The 12480-nt window shown below is 36.2% G+C and overlaps 1 protein-coding gene across 1 annotated transcript; it reads left to right on the top strand.

Annotated features, from left to right (window-relative positions):
- The first annotated feature begins 1629 nt into the window (after positions 1 to 1629).
- Positions 1630 to 10775, top strand: LOC102600046 (pumilio homolog 2-like). The gene is made up of 10 exons (XM_006350721.2): positions 1630 to 2579; positions 3984 to 4416; positions 4489 to 5476; positions 5586 to 5727; positions 5835 to 5942; positions 6227 to 6439; positions 6518 to 6628; positions 7281 to 7475; positions 10049 to 10223; positions 10315 to 10775. Exons 1-10 carry the CDS (start codon positions 2001 to 2003, stop codon positions 10350 to 10352), a joined length of 2982 nt encoding a protein of 993 aa, XP_006350783.1. The 5' UTR covers positions 1630 to 2000; the 3' UTR covers positions 10353 to 10775.
- The last annotated feature ends 1705 nt before the right edge of the window (positions 10776 to 12480 follow it).

Raw genomic sequence — 12480 nt, forward strand, 5'->3', positions numbered from 1 at the left:
ATTCGAAATTCAACTATCCTACTACGATCCATAGTGATTATGCACATGAACTTTTTTTATATTTTATATTAGTGCATATGTTTTTTTGAGCTAATATAATGTACCCAATAAGGTGGAGATATATTTGAAGATTAATTCATTTCGATTGATTTTTTTGTTTAGCCATCCTCTCCTAATTTATGATCAAAAATCAAAACAAATAACATCAATGTTATAATTTCACCTTTTTCATTTTAAATATAAGTATAATTCAGTTTATGGGCTCAAATAAATTATTGACCTTAGTTATTAATACTCCTAGTCAAACGCAACAATTTATTATTCATCTTCAGTAACTCTACTTTTAATAACCCTTTTTAAAATGTTTTTATTATCAGTAAGAACAGATCTTTCCGACTCCAAGAATCTTTCTCGTATTTACACATATTTAACACAAAATTTGATTTTATTTCTTTGAAAGTTCTTTGTCTCTTCCTTATTAATTGTCAAATTTATTATATTATATATATTTAATTTTGTTTCGTTCATTCATATTTACCCGATATTAAAAATATATTTATTTTTACTTATCTATTTGAAAAATTAAGAGAAAATTAAGCACTTTTTTTTTTTCATTTTTAGTAATTTTGTGTAAAATTTGATTATTGTCATAAATTCTCCCTCATGCCCTATATTTCTCATTTGTTTTCAATGATTAAAATACTGTTACTCAATCTTGTAGAAAAATACTTGTACCAATGAGTTTGTAGTTTACTTAGAATATACCTTGTGCATCGCACTTTGCTTTGTTAATATTGTATTTTAGGAAAAAAATTCTCAAATTTGATCATGCACTACTATCTGAACTTGAGCAGATTCACTCTAATATATTTTGAATTTAATCTTACCCTGCATTAAGGAAAAGTCTCATTTTATCCTTGGGCCTTAACCCCCTAATGAAATTCTAATCTAAAAAGTTAATTAAGAACAATTGAATTAGATTTGAAACTTTGTCATGAAAATACTTTGACACATTAATTTGCCCATTTCACACTATAATTCTAACGATATGAATGAACCAAAAGCATAATAGCACATAAAATTGAACAATTTGGAATTACACACATAGACAAATCTGAACTTTTTTCCTTAGTTGTTGGTATATTTTATATTTAAAAGAGGAAAGACTTGAAATTGACATTTACCATATCAGCTACACTTGCCAAAAATCTGTAAAGTAATAAAAACTAACCCACCTGCCTGTAACTAAACCCAGTCCTTTTTTCAATATTAGGAAATAAAACACTAAATTTTTACAGAAATATTAACTTACCACAACAAGCCATTTGTTAAATTTTAATTGGTTAAGACAGTGTTTGGTTAGTTTTTTCCGAATCTACAATGTACACGTGTCGTGTCATCTTTAGATTCTTCTACAAGAACACGAGGTAGACAAACATCATTGTGCTGCACTTTCAACAAGTATCTATCTATAAATATGTACTTATTTTTTTCACTTGGTCAATTAGGTCCCTTTAATTAAGGAAAGGTAATTTAATTTATTATTGAGGAATTATTTTCTTATTTTTATATACTCCTATTTCCAAGTAGTAAAAAAAGAAAATGATAATCTTTTGTAGTGTTGAAAAACAAAACCCTAAAACTACCTTTATAACTACAATTCGCCGCAAAGATTGAATTTTTCTTGCTCTCTCACTTTTTCTCTCTCTCCCACAACATATTCAATAAAATCCCCTCAACCCCTTTACACCGCTTTCATTATCTCCATGTTTATACATAACTTTCATGGAGTTATGTGATCAAAGATTAGATTTTTCTTGAATTAAATCTTTGATATTCATGTTTTGATATGTGGGGTTTTTGATTTTTGGTGTTTGTATCATAAAGTTTTGATCTTTTTAGCTTTCTTGGGTTGTTAGGGTTTGTGGGTATAAATTATATTTTGTTGTGGTGATGAGCGGAGTACTATAAAGTGTTTAATTTTATTTTTTTTGTGAAAGATGCTATCTGAATTTGGTCCAAGTCCAATGCTTGGAAACAATGAGAATTCGTTTGGTGATGAGTTTGAGAAAGAGATAGGAATGTTACTTCGTGAACAGAGGAGACAAGAAGCTGATGATCATGAAAAGGAGCTGAATTTGTATAGAAGTGGGTCAGCTCCACCTACTATTGAGGGTTCTTTAAGTGCAGTAGGTGGGTTGTTTAACAATAATGGGTTCAGGTCTGAAGAGGAGCTTAGGTCTGATCCTGCTTACTTATCGTACTATTACGCGAATGTTAATCTTAACCCTAGGTTACCTCCACCACTGTTGTCTAAGGAGGATTGGAGGTTTGCACAGAGGATGCAAGGAGGGAGTTCTGCAATTGGGGATAGGAGGAAGGTGAACAAGAATGATAATGGGAGTAGTAGTGGGAGGTCACTCTTTGCTATGCCTCCGGGGTTTAACTCGATAAAAGCTGAGAACGAGAATGAGTCAGACAAATTGCAGGGTTCAGTAGAGTGGGGTGGTGATGGGCTGATTGGGTTACCAGGACTAGGACTAGGTAGTAAACAGAAGAGCATTGCTGAAATATTTCAGGTGCACACATGAAACTTTGTTAGTTTCAATTTGAACTTTGATTAATGGATGTTTCTTCCATATTGAGGTATCAAATGCTTTAAATATTAGGATTTTTTCTGTAAGAAATAATCTTGTTAATTTTACTGGACAAAGCTGTATGTTTTTGGAATAGAACCAAACAGCTATCTACAGGTTTTTTGGAGGTATTTAGGCATGATTTGAGATTCCAAATTTGTAAAACTTACTTTTGAAATTGTAGTATACTAGAGTATAATGTTCTATGGCTGTATGAGTTCATGATAGCATTCCTACCTTGAAATATTTTGCATATATGTGTGCATTAGTAATTATACTTTTCATTTCTGTCTCTGTTAAACTATTTGTTCATGACATATTTTGATAGATTCATAACTCCATTTACTCAATCATTTAGTTAGGATGATGAAAATACTAGGCACTTATGCGTCTTAAGGAAATTCTGCTATTGATAGTCCTATTTTTTCATTCTTTTCATTCTACAGTCCTTCAAGAACCACCTATAATTGCAAAAATGAGTATAGTATATTCCATAGATGATACTGGTTTTTGCACTGGCATGATAAACACAAAATAGTGTAATAACAAGTGATAACTTGAAAACCATAACTCTGTCCAATTAGTGGGTATATGAACATGACAAGTTTTTATTATATATTTGTTTCATCTGTGTATCAGTAGCATATTGGGTCACTTCTTGATGGACCAAGGAATAAGTGGAATGATTAGTTGATGTTTCTTTTAATTAAGATCTGGTCCAGTCATGCTGATTCCACTTTTACTCCATCTGCGTGGATTGAGTTTTGACTCAATATTTTAAGACCTCTTTGCTTTCCCAAAATCGAGTCCCCTTGGAGAAAAACAGAAGTAGCTGTTTGGTAATTTTCTTCTAACCTTACTGGCTAAACAGTGGAAATGTTCCCTGCTCTTTCTGCAATTACATCCGGACATGTTATGTCCTTCCTATTTTTTGCATCTTTTTTTTTGTGCTTGGTGATATGTGTATGGGATTTATTTACCTGTGTATATAACTGGAGTTTTCATACTGTATATAGGGAAGTCTTGGTAATTGCACTGAATCTAGGAAAGTATACCTTTTAGAATGTAATGGAGAATCTTCAACTGCTTGCTGCCTGTCATCTGATTCTTTTTAATATGCCATTCTTATGCTGATATAGATGTCTCTTGTTAATTTTTTCTTCCATTTTGTAACTTGAGATCCAACCAATGTAATAAATCGTTAATGATATCTGTTATGTAGTATAACCTTCTAGCTGCAAGGTGAAAAACACCTTTAGGTTTCTCCAATAGAAAGTGTTACAGTTTGTCAATATTTCTTTTTTTTTAAATGACCATTCTGATGGGTTATAAATTATGTTACTTCAGGATGACTTGAGCCGTGCGACTCCTGCTCCTGGTCCCCCTTCACGACCAGCTAGCCGCAATGCTTTTGATGAAAGTAGTGATAACTTGGGTTCAGCAGAAGCTGAGCTGTCTCACCTCCGTCATGAGTTTTCAACTTCAGATCCTTTAAGGTCAGTATCTAATGGACAAGGCTCATCTGCTGCTCAACATGTTGGGGCGCCTGCTTCCTTTACATATGCTGCTGCTTTGGGGGCTTCCTTATCAAGAAGCACTACTCCTGATGCCCAGCGCATTGCTAGGGCTCCTAGCCCTTCCCTCACTCCTATCGGTGGAGGAAGGGTAGCCACTTCTGAGAAGAGGAGCGTTAATAGTCCAAATTCATTTAATGGTGTCTCTCACACCGCCGAGTCTGCAGATCTGCTTGCTGCTTTGTCTAGCATGAATCTTTCAAATGGTATGTTAGATATAGATCTTTCTCAGATTATACACAATGCCTGTTACAAATAATATTCTTACAATTTAACAGGTAGTCAGAATAACTCTCAGCAGCATGCATATCTGAAGAGATCTGAATCTGCTCAGTTTAATATGTCGTCTAAATCTCACTCTGCTAAAGGACCATATATTGACACTGGTGCTGGCAACAATGGGCGGTCAGACCTTAACAGTTCTAACCTCCATGACGATCTGCACAGATCTGCAGTTGCCTCTAATAATTCTTATGTGAAAGGATCTCAAACGTCCACACTGAATGGTGGAGGTGGTGTACTTTCTCAATATCAGCATATGGATAGTCCTTCCAATTATGGTTTAGGTAGTCATTCCGTCAATCCAGTGACAAGCCATCTTGGCAACTATAATCTGCCTCCTTTGTTTGAAACTGCTGCTGCCGCGTCTGGGATGGCTTTACCTGGAATGGACTCTCGAATGCTAGGGGCATCTCATTTGAACTCTGGGGTCTCAGAGCAGAATCTCAGCAGAATGGGAAATCAAATGTCTGGGAGTGCTTTACAGGCATCCTTCATGGATCCTATGTATCTTCAGTACTTGACAGCTGAATATGTTGCACAGGTTGCCGCACTGAATGATCCTTCGATGGATAGGAACTACATGGCCAATTCCTATATGGACTTGCTTCAGAAAGCTTATCTTGGTAATGCACTATCCCCGAAGTCACAATATGGTGTCCCACTCAGCAGTAAAGGTAGTGGTTCAAGTCATCATGGCTATTATGGCAATCCTGCATTTGGAGTCGGTTTATCATATCCTGGAAGTCCCTTGGCAAGTCCTGTCGTTCCAAACTCTCCAGTTGGTCCTGGTAGTCCAATGAGGCACGGTGATTATAATATGAGGTTCCCTGGTGCAATGAGAAACGTAACTTCAGGTGTAATAGGACCATGGCACTTGGATAACATGGAAAACAGCTTTGCTTCCTCTCTATTGGAAGAGTTCAAGAGTAATAAGACCAGGTGTTTTGAGCTTTCAGAAATTGCTGGTCACGTTGTCGAGTTCAGGTATCTAGTGAATTTTGTCGTGCATTTTTTTTTTTACTTAGAATTGTTCCTATTTAATAGTAAGTTGATCAGAAATTATTCTGAAATTGTCTATATCATATACAATCAGTGCGGACCAGTATGGTAGCCGGTTCATCCAACAAAAACTGGAAACTGCCACCCCTGAGGAGAAAAACATGGTTTTTCAGGAAATTATTCCCCAAGCTCTTACTTTGATGACTGATGTTTTTGGTAATTACGTAATCCAGAAGGTATGCGTAACTTTGGTTTCAGTGTGGAGTGGGAGGTGGATAATGACCACTGTCTTGTGCTCTCTTAGAGTGTTTTGCTTAGACTGACTCAAATACTTCCCTTTCAGTTTTTTGAACATGGAATGGCATCTCAGAGGAGAGAATTGGCTAGCAAGCTCTTTAGCCATGTATTAACACTGAGCCTTCAGATGTATGGTTGCCGCGTGATTCAGAAGGTTCACAGAACTGAATTATAAATTGTTTATGCAGACTTGTTTCCGTTGTATCTTTGGTTCAAAAGATATTTATCCCAATAAGAAAAATAGCTCAAAAGTAATATAACTATTTAAGCAATAATGTTATGTAGTTGCTGGAGATTTATATTTGCTCTGCCAGTGACCCTGATGTGTGATAAATGTTAAAGAGTTCTAACTAATTGGCTGATTATGAGCTGCTTTCCAAGTATATGAACTCTGTGAGTTCAAAGCTTTGATCAAACAAAATTTTGGTTCACTTGCAGGCAATAGAAGTGGTAGATGTGGACCAGAAGATTAAAATGGTTGAGGAGCTTGATGGTCATGTCATGCGTTGTGTACGAGATCAGAATGGGAATCATGTCGTCCAGAAGTGTATTGAATGTGTACCAGAAGAACACATTCAATTCATCGTCTCTACATTTTTTGGTCAAGTTGTGAATCTCTCCACCCATCCATATGGCTGTCGTGTAATTCAGGTAGATGAGTAATGTGCAGTAGTGTTATTCATCACAGTCATTTGTAGTTTATTTTGAAGAATTTTCTTTATCTGGCAGAGAGTATTGGAACACTGCTGTGATGCAATTACACAAAGTAAAGTGATGGAAGAAATTCTGGGATCTGTTAGCATGTTGGCACAAGATCAATATGGTAATTATGTTATTCAGGTATGTGCTTTTCTGAAATAACCTGCATGCTTTGCTTTTGGAGTATTGTGATGTATCCTGTTTTCCTTCTCATATCCTTTACAACATATTATGGAACAATTCACACAATGCATCCATTTCATAAATTTGATGCGGAAATAGCATATGGAGTCACTTGTTCAAGAAATGTAGTATTGTGCATTTTGATTTGATTTTTCAATGAATGCCTTTTATTTATGTCTAAGAAAATGTTGACCCCGTTAATAAATATAAAAAAGGAGGACTAATACGGTATGTTCTCGAAATCGGACTTATAGCAATGTTGGAAGGGTGTGGAAACTTAACTACCGTGGACATTTGCGTAGCTTCGTTACTGGTGCCAAATATGCTTTCTTTGTAAAGGCAAATGTGGATCTTAGATCAAAGTTATTGTCAATCCATCTTCCATACCTCACTAAACTTCAGCTCTTGCTCCACTTAGTTATAATGTTTTTCTTGCTAAAGGACTCGTTATAGGCTTGCTGTGAGGGAAAAAGCTCTTTTTGCTCTTTTCAATATTTGGAATCCAACCATGCTATGTTCTTTAGTACTCATGTTTCTTTGAAGATTTTTCTCATCCGTTGCTGAGATACCCCCCACCCTCCCCCTTTTATTTTAAATGCAACACTGGCAGCATGTACTGGAGCATGGGAAGCCACACGAGCGTTCTGCTATTATCAAGGAACTAGCTGGGAAGATTGTGCAAATGAGCCAGCAGAAGTTTGCCTCTAATGTTGTTGAGAAGTGTCTAGCTTTTGGTGGTGCCAGCGAAAGGCAGCTCCTGGTGGATGAGATGCTCGGCACGACTGATGAAAATGAACCTCTTCAGGTTTGTCTAAGCTTTGTTTTATTTCTAGTCTTAGTTTCAAGTATAATATTGCTGTGTATAATTATTATGTTCCCATTATTCTTTTTGATGACAATTATGTTCTCATTATTCTATACTGCCTTGTTCTGGACCTTCTAACATTTTTAACCTCCCTCATTTGTTTGGCTTGGATCTATGTAATGTTGAGATATCCTCATCAGAGTTTGGGAATAGGGTATAAAATTTCCAACCCTTGGATGTAATAGAGGTTGAGCGTTCTCTATTTTTCTCTTTTTGTAAAATTTAACTCTTGTATCTGGTCAAAAACACCAATGTTCATGAATAACATCATTTTACTAGGCCCTTACGGTGGTGCTGGATATTTTGGTACTTACAGTCTAAGTTGCTCGACTCTCCAAAAATGTTGCCACAGTCAGTCGGATCCCACACGCACCCCTCGACATTTTCGAAGTGTCGAGCAACATAGCTTGCAGTTTAGGATGTACATACCTATAGAATTGGTGAGGCCATGATATTTATACGGTCTTTTCAGTGGTCCCTTATTGTTGTAGCATTCTTGTAACAACCTATTAACTCACAATGCTGAAGATTTGGCTCCTGTGTACTTATTGTGAAGCAGAGCCCAGGTCATAGAATACGATACTAGCAACAACTGGTAATTATATGAGACAGCTCTTAATGTTCATATTGATCTATTATGCACCTTAATATCTCTAGTATTGGTTAGTTCTAATAGGATAAGTGTCTTATTTCTACCATTCAGTATTAATGTATTGTCTACTAATGTAACCTTAAACTAGATTGGAGAGATTGGTAGGATATCTAATATTTTTTCATTTTTTTTAGAACAATAGGGTATGGAAGAGTTGGAATCTTAGATCTAAACGGTAGGTATGAGAAGAGGCAACGAAATACTTTAATAAACAAGGAGCTCAAAAAACCATGTTACACTGTTCTGTCATTTTCCTTAACTGGATCTCGAGGAACTCCAGAATTGAACAGTGGCCAGAAGCCTTTCTTTTAAAGTATTTGAGTTTGAAGGTATCAGCATGGAGCTTGTTGATAGCTACTCATTTCTGTAAAAGTTTTAGTTGGTGAAAAGTGGCAGCTAGGAAGTTGTTTAGGGTGGTATCATTTCAATTGAAAATGAGAAGTTGTTTAGGGTGGTATCACTTCAATTGAAAATGAAATATTTTGTGTCAAAATTTCTTTTCCCAAGGGCAGGAAGTTTTTAAAGACCGTTCTTTGAGAAAGGTAAATATATTATTATATGAAGCACTAAAAAAGACCAAAACTACAAATAAGCAAAAACTAAAAGAACCCTAATATAATCTTGTAGGGATTCTAAGAGGGTAACTGTAGAGTCTGTTTCATTTACAAGTTTTTCCTTACACCAAACCAAAACAAACCTGTGCAATTAAACTTGATCTGTTATATTGAGGTGATTTTGTCTTCAAAACATGATACATTCCTTTCGTTTTCACAGTGTCCAAATGCAAGATGGAATAGTGCTCCATCAAATTATTTTCCCTTTTCCTTCTCTTTCAGTGCCAATATTGCAACAACCAAGTTGTGGTTTTGAACATCACCCATCGAAACCCCAGTATGTTGAGAAAATTAAGCCATAGCAAGGCAATCACCTTACTGTGAATGACGAGGTGGCTAATAAACCAATAGTACGAGAATCTTTTCCACACTAGTGGTGCCTGCTGCTCAACCAGAAACCTATTTTTGAAGATCTCCTATGTTAAACAAGCCTCTTTGTCCACCAACCATAAGAAGCACTCCACTTTGTAAGGTGCCCGTGTTTTCCAAAAAAATTGAATCCTTGAGCAATGATTGTTTCGAAGTCCACACTGTGTAGACTGTTCACTTTGTAGCAAGACTTGACAGTAATTATGCTTTACTATGAGTTCTCTGAATCATTTTTTCATTTGGTTCGTGAAGATTACAAAATCGATAGGACATCATTTTGCCTTTTCTTGTGGTACTACATTTAGCCATTCTTGATCCCCTTTCCATTGTTCCAGGATCAGGTGATTGATAAAATTCTGCATGAAGTAAGTAAGCAGTTAGCTTTCATGGCTTAAAGAAGAGAAATACTTGTTGGTATCATGTAACTCTTAGCCAAACATGGTTTACCTTAATTGTCACAGGAAAGCCTTATAACTCTCCTGTCCATGATATCTTTCAAAATCTCATCCACTTTTGCATCATGGACTCATGGCTGTCTATGGCATCTAATGTGTTATTACTTCTCTCCTTGGATTGACAAATGCATTCAGTTATACTAATCATTTAATGGCTTCACTTTTCAAGTCTGCATTTTCCCTTCAAACTGGTTTGACTTGCTAATCTCCGTTGCTAATCTCCGTCACCTCCTTTTCTTGTCTTTTCCATTAAATTTTGTTCATAGGTTTATTATACTATATTAAGTCAAGGCTTCACTTTTCAAGTCTGAAAGCCTTGCTTATGCATTTCATGTCTGTCTCTGATTGACTATGTCTTAATGTGGATGTCGCCGTTCCTTTCAATTTGTGTTATTTTCTCATTTTTCTTCCTTCTTTACCCAGGCAATGATGAAAGATCAGTTTGCAAATTATGTTGTACAGAAAGTTTTGGAAACGTGCAGTGATCAGCAACGTGAGCTGATCCTTTCTAGAATAAAGGTTCACTTGAATGCTCTGAAGAAATACACTTATGGAAAACACATTGTTGCTCGTGTTGAGAAACTTGTTGCAGCTGGAGGTAAGCAGCTCTTCTGCTTGCATTTGACTAGAACTTTGCCTATCTAGTTGTTACAATGATACTGAATGATTTGCTTTTATGAATGTTGCAGAACGAAGAATTGCTGCTCAGTCTCCAAATCTTGCTTAGCTTTTAGGAAAAAAAGTTGTACAGCTGACCGAGGCTAGTTTGAGCTACCTCTCTTCCTTTATTTCCCCCCCCGTATCTTGTGCTCTGGCTCTAGAACTCTCTTTGAGGGCAGTATGGGCTGTGATTGCAAATAAAGTTGTTGCTTGTACTAGAGAACTGTATATTGTGTAGTTGGACGTTTATACATAGGATCAGGTATGCTGGGGCTCGGATGTCAAATATTCCTGATAGCCATGCAGAGGAAAAATCAAGTCTCTAAACGGTGTATAAATGATAAAAAAGTGAGGTAGTTTTTACATCAACGAGACTGTACAAAATGTCGCCATGTGGAAAGTTGATGTTTTAGGTGAAGCCAGAATTTTTATGTATGGTATTGACAATGTTCTATCATGGCCAAGTATGTCTCATTTCCTTCTATGTTTATGTTTGCTTAACTTGCAATTTCGCTGCTGTTAGATTCTGCTTATATTTGCTATGTTTGTTGTGCTGGCTTATGCAAGTCATACTACAACAACAATAACATACCAAGTATAATCTCATAAGTGGGGGTCTGGGGAGGGTAAGATGTACATTCACAGACCTTACCCGTACTGTTGTGAGGCAGAGAGATTGTTTTCAACTTTGTTTGAATTAAGGTTAATTTATTGTTGTTGAACTTATACTAGTTCAGAGTAGGTTAAAAACGGATTAATGGTAGGGTAGATAAGTGTGGGGAATTAAAAAGAATCTCTAGTTTTTGAGTGTCTAAATTGTCTTAGCAATACTAAAAGTCAGTGATTTTTGTGAGGAAGTAGTCATAATTATAAGGAGAAATTGTTTATATATGTTTGTTTGGAATTGAGGAATAGTTGTTTATTAATGTAAGGTGAATACATAGCAAAGAACTAATTCATAATGCACTGCTGTTTACTCTGAGCTATTATGATCCAACTAAAAGACCTATTATAGGAGGTAAATACTTAGGTTGGTGGGATAGATAATAATAATTTCAAGGTAAAATGCATGCGAGATTATTTTAGTTGTGTTTGATTGGTGGAATTAACGACAACAATATCATATGATATACTGAAATGATCTCATGAGGTATTTTTATCTATATCATTCCAATAGTGAAACATGTTCAACTATCTAGTCTATTATCAATTGGAGCATCCATTTAGCAATCGTTTTAATTATTTGACCAGGTCTCGTTTATATTTTTAGTTACAATTAGTTTTGATACATATAATAGTTCTATTATTATGTACAACGTCAAGTAGTGTTAGTTTAATAGGGTCAAAATATTCTTTTTTAAAGCTTGAATTAATTTTTTCAGATTTTAGGTAAATCTCTGTAACCCCCCAAACTCAAGGGGCGCAACTGGCTCCTAATGCCAAAACTTAGGCCCGACCCGACCCTACTGAACCATTTGCTACTAGCGCATGGCAGCCACACGCAATCAAGAAAACAAACAAGTATATCTCGGCTTAAAGCTAAGCCCTCGGCCGGCAAGGCCCTTGTCAACTGATCTATAAAAGAAACAGCTACTCCTAGGAGATCATATAAATAAATAGCCAACTAGCACATAAGTCATGATTGGGCCATCGAGGCCACCATGATATCTATGTCAAAACTAAAAGCAGGTATATATTAATACAATACATCAAACAGCTCACAAGTTTCAGCAAACCAACAACATAGGCCAGCATGGCCATAACATAGCTATACACCCCACACACTAGTCTGCAAGCCTCTAAGAGTAGTAAGGATTAGCGAGACAGGGCCCCAGCCTACCCATAAAGATATATACAACAAAAGGTAACAAACCTCCCAACTCTGGCAGCTTCGGAGGAAAGGGGCTAGCCAACCGGATAAAAGTCAATCCTGCTGCTGAGGAGGTCTACTTAGTCGTCTGTCAGGATCTGCATGCATGAATGCAGCTCCCCCAAGGCAATGGGGATTCAGTACAAAATAATGTATAGAGTATGAAATGCAATAGACAATGATGAGGTATCCTGATATACTGGAATAATCTGATAAATAAATCAAGGATAAGAAAAGTTTACTGACCTGCTCCTAAATCTAAACGTATCAAAAATAATAAAACAACAACCTAACCAAGCCCCCATAAGCTCGACAGGTACAAACA

This window comes from Solanum tuberosum, unplaced genomic scaffold (assembly GCF_000226075.1).
Source record: "Solanum tuberosum cultivar DM 1-3 516 R44 unplaced genomic scaffold, SolTub_3.0 scf00128, whole genome shotgun sequence".
Lineage (NCBI taxonomy): Eukaryota > Viridiplantae > Streptophyta > Magnoliopsida > Solanales > Solanaceae > Solanum > Solanum tuberosum.

What these genes read in the sequence shown, in the direction of transcription:
- LOC102600046 (XM_006350721.2), top strand. Translation starts at nt 2,001, where the DNA reads ATGCTATCTGAATTTGGTCCAAGTCCAATGCTTGGAAACAATGAGAAT. An exon ending in ATGGCTGTCGTGTAATTCAG is followed by an intron (nt 6,440 to 6,517) that starts GTAGATGAGTAA and finishes TTTATCTGGCAG; the next exon opens with AGAGTATTGGAACACTGCTG. An exon ending in GAAACTTGTTGCAGCTGGAG is followed by an intron (nt 10,224 to 10,314) that starts GTAAGCAGCTCT and finishes TGAATGTTGCAG; the next exon opens with AACGAAGAATTGCTGCTCAG.